The 1907-nt window shown below is 34.6% G+C and overlaps 1 protein-coding gene across 1 annotated transcript in view; it reads right to left on the reverse strand.

The window, feature by feature from the left end:
- LOC119589087 (nuclear hormone receptor FTZ-F1 beta-like) overlaps positions 1-1907 on the reverse strand; it is a gene marked incomplete in the record, with an annotated part of 70745 nt that overhangs the window by 6127 nt on the left and 62711 nt on the right. Inside the window, 2 exon segments of the mRNA XM_037937663.1 lie at positions 77-357; positions 720-840. Of these exon segments, the coding sequence (XP_037793591.1) occupies positions 77-357; positions 720-840 (402 nt within the window).

A 1907-nucleotide genomic window follows, 5' to 3' on the forward strand; every position in this document is an offset into this window, starting at 1 on the left:
TTACAGCCACAAGTTTCTCAAACCTGATCTGTCTAATGTTACCTCAACTTTTGCCAGTAATTAGTAATTTGCATACCTGTTGATGAGCTGTTGCCTCGTTATGCCAGACTGGGCAGCAATCACTGAATGTTGTGATAGGTCAGCTGCCAGTCGCTCATCCTCCTTGACATCCTTCGAAGAATCTGGGTGACCTCCAAGATTGTGGGACTCTCGTAGATCTAAAGGCGCACTGTAAAGACCCCCCGGGCCAGCTCCTGGGTACTGGCTGGGGTGGCTAGTGTGGCTTGGAACGCGGCCCAGGTTCGGGGACTGATGAGGTGGCATTTGGTAGGTGATATGGCGCTGCTGGATGGGCGACTGAGGGAGAATAGATAGTTTAATTTCTTTTTAAGGGAAGTGTCTTTTGAATCTACATACACATACATTATTTTTTTTGTACTTGCATGTGGATTTTTTTTTTTATAGACATGAGGCTTTATTAAATATATTAATATTATCTGGTACTTGACTATTCCTAATATGCTGCAAAGCTTTTTAGTTATATTCAATATTTACAAAGTAATATTACTTACACAATAACCTCCCTTCCTCATTAGAGGAATCAATAATTCCTTCAATTCTACATGACTGTAAAACTATTCATTATTAACATTAGCTAATTTTCTAGTCTCACAATTATAAAATGCCAACCAGGTAATACCACATAAGCAAAGACTTACCTGTGAAGGAGAGTAGTGTGTAGGAGAAATGGGTGATGGAGCAGAAGAGTAACTATTGTAAGAGCCGCCATACTGGGACGCATCACTGTTATTGCGACTGAGTCCTGTTGATGGTGTGTGGCTGTTGAAGAGAGAAGGGTTTCATTATCTATTATGTATTGGTACATGCATGCAGCTTACCTATACATTTATTCTAATGCATCTTCAAATATCTATACACTTTTATGCAGTAAAGAACTATAATATTACAGTCACAAAACAGATTACAGAATGTTAAGCATGTCAGGTATAGTGCCTATATAAACTAAAATAAAATACTTATGATAAAAACATTTTTAACCATAAAACATAATCACAAACCATATTATTATTTACTTATTTTCAGTTAATATCAAAGACCTAGAATATAGTAAATATAAGTCAAATTTCTTAATAACCTATCTGGAATGAAATTACAAGGATATAACATAAAGGGCACAGATATGAATAAATCAAGCTGACAAAAGATCAATAAAAGTTACAATCACAACTGTATTCTACAAATAGTCTACCAACCCATGCAAAAACGGGAAGCCAAATTTTGAGAAAGAACATATTATGGAAAAAGAAGAATAAATAGAAAGAAAATTATATCCTCTACTCAATATCAGCTCCATTGCATTTCAGAATGGCACAGAAGAAAGTTCAGGGGCTTGGAAAAAAAATGACTATCAAAGGATTAAAAAAAAAATCTATAAGGTGAATTTTTAGATGATACTATTCTTAATTGTTGTCATATTCTGCTGAAATATTAAACTATAATCCAATGAAAACCTATAATAACCACTTCATTTGGCCAGGAAAGCAACTGCTTGGTTTAAGGCAATAGTCTCTTGCTGACTTGTATTTCATCATTTTCTTGACTTACACTTTGCAACACCGACATTACTTAATAAACGGGGGTGTTTGGAAGAGTCTTAAGGGATCTCTAAGAAGAACTAACTTTGGTGCTGCCAATGCTTCTAACAAAAGAGAAAGGGACATACATATCCAGTAAAAAAAGTGAACAGAAATAGGAAAACAACTTCAAGAAAATATGTATTTGTTATTCCAAGCAACCTATATAGAAGTAGATATCTAAAAAAAAAGGAAATTAAATTTCATGAAGGTTATTATACTTGCTAGTAAATTATTAAACTCACCAGTATG

The sequence above is a fragment of the Penaeus monodon genome, chromosome 25, assembly GCF_015228065.2.
Source record: "Penaeus monodon isolate SGIC_2016 chromosome 25, NSTDA_Pmon_1, whole genome shotgun sequence".
In the NCBI taxonomy this organism is placed as follows: Eukaryota; Metazoa; Arthropoda; class Malacostraca; order Decapoda; family Penaeidae; genus Penaeus; species Penaeus monodon.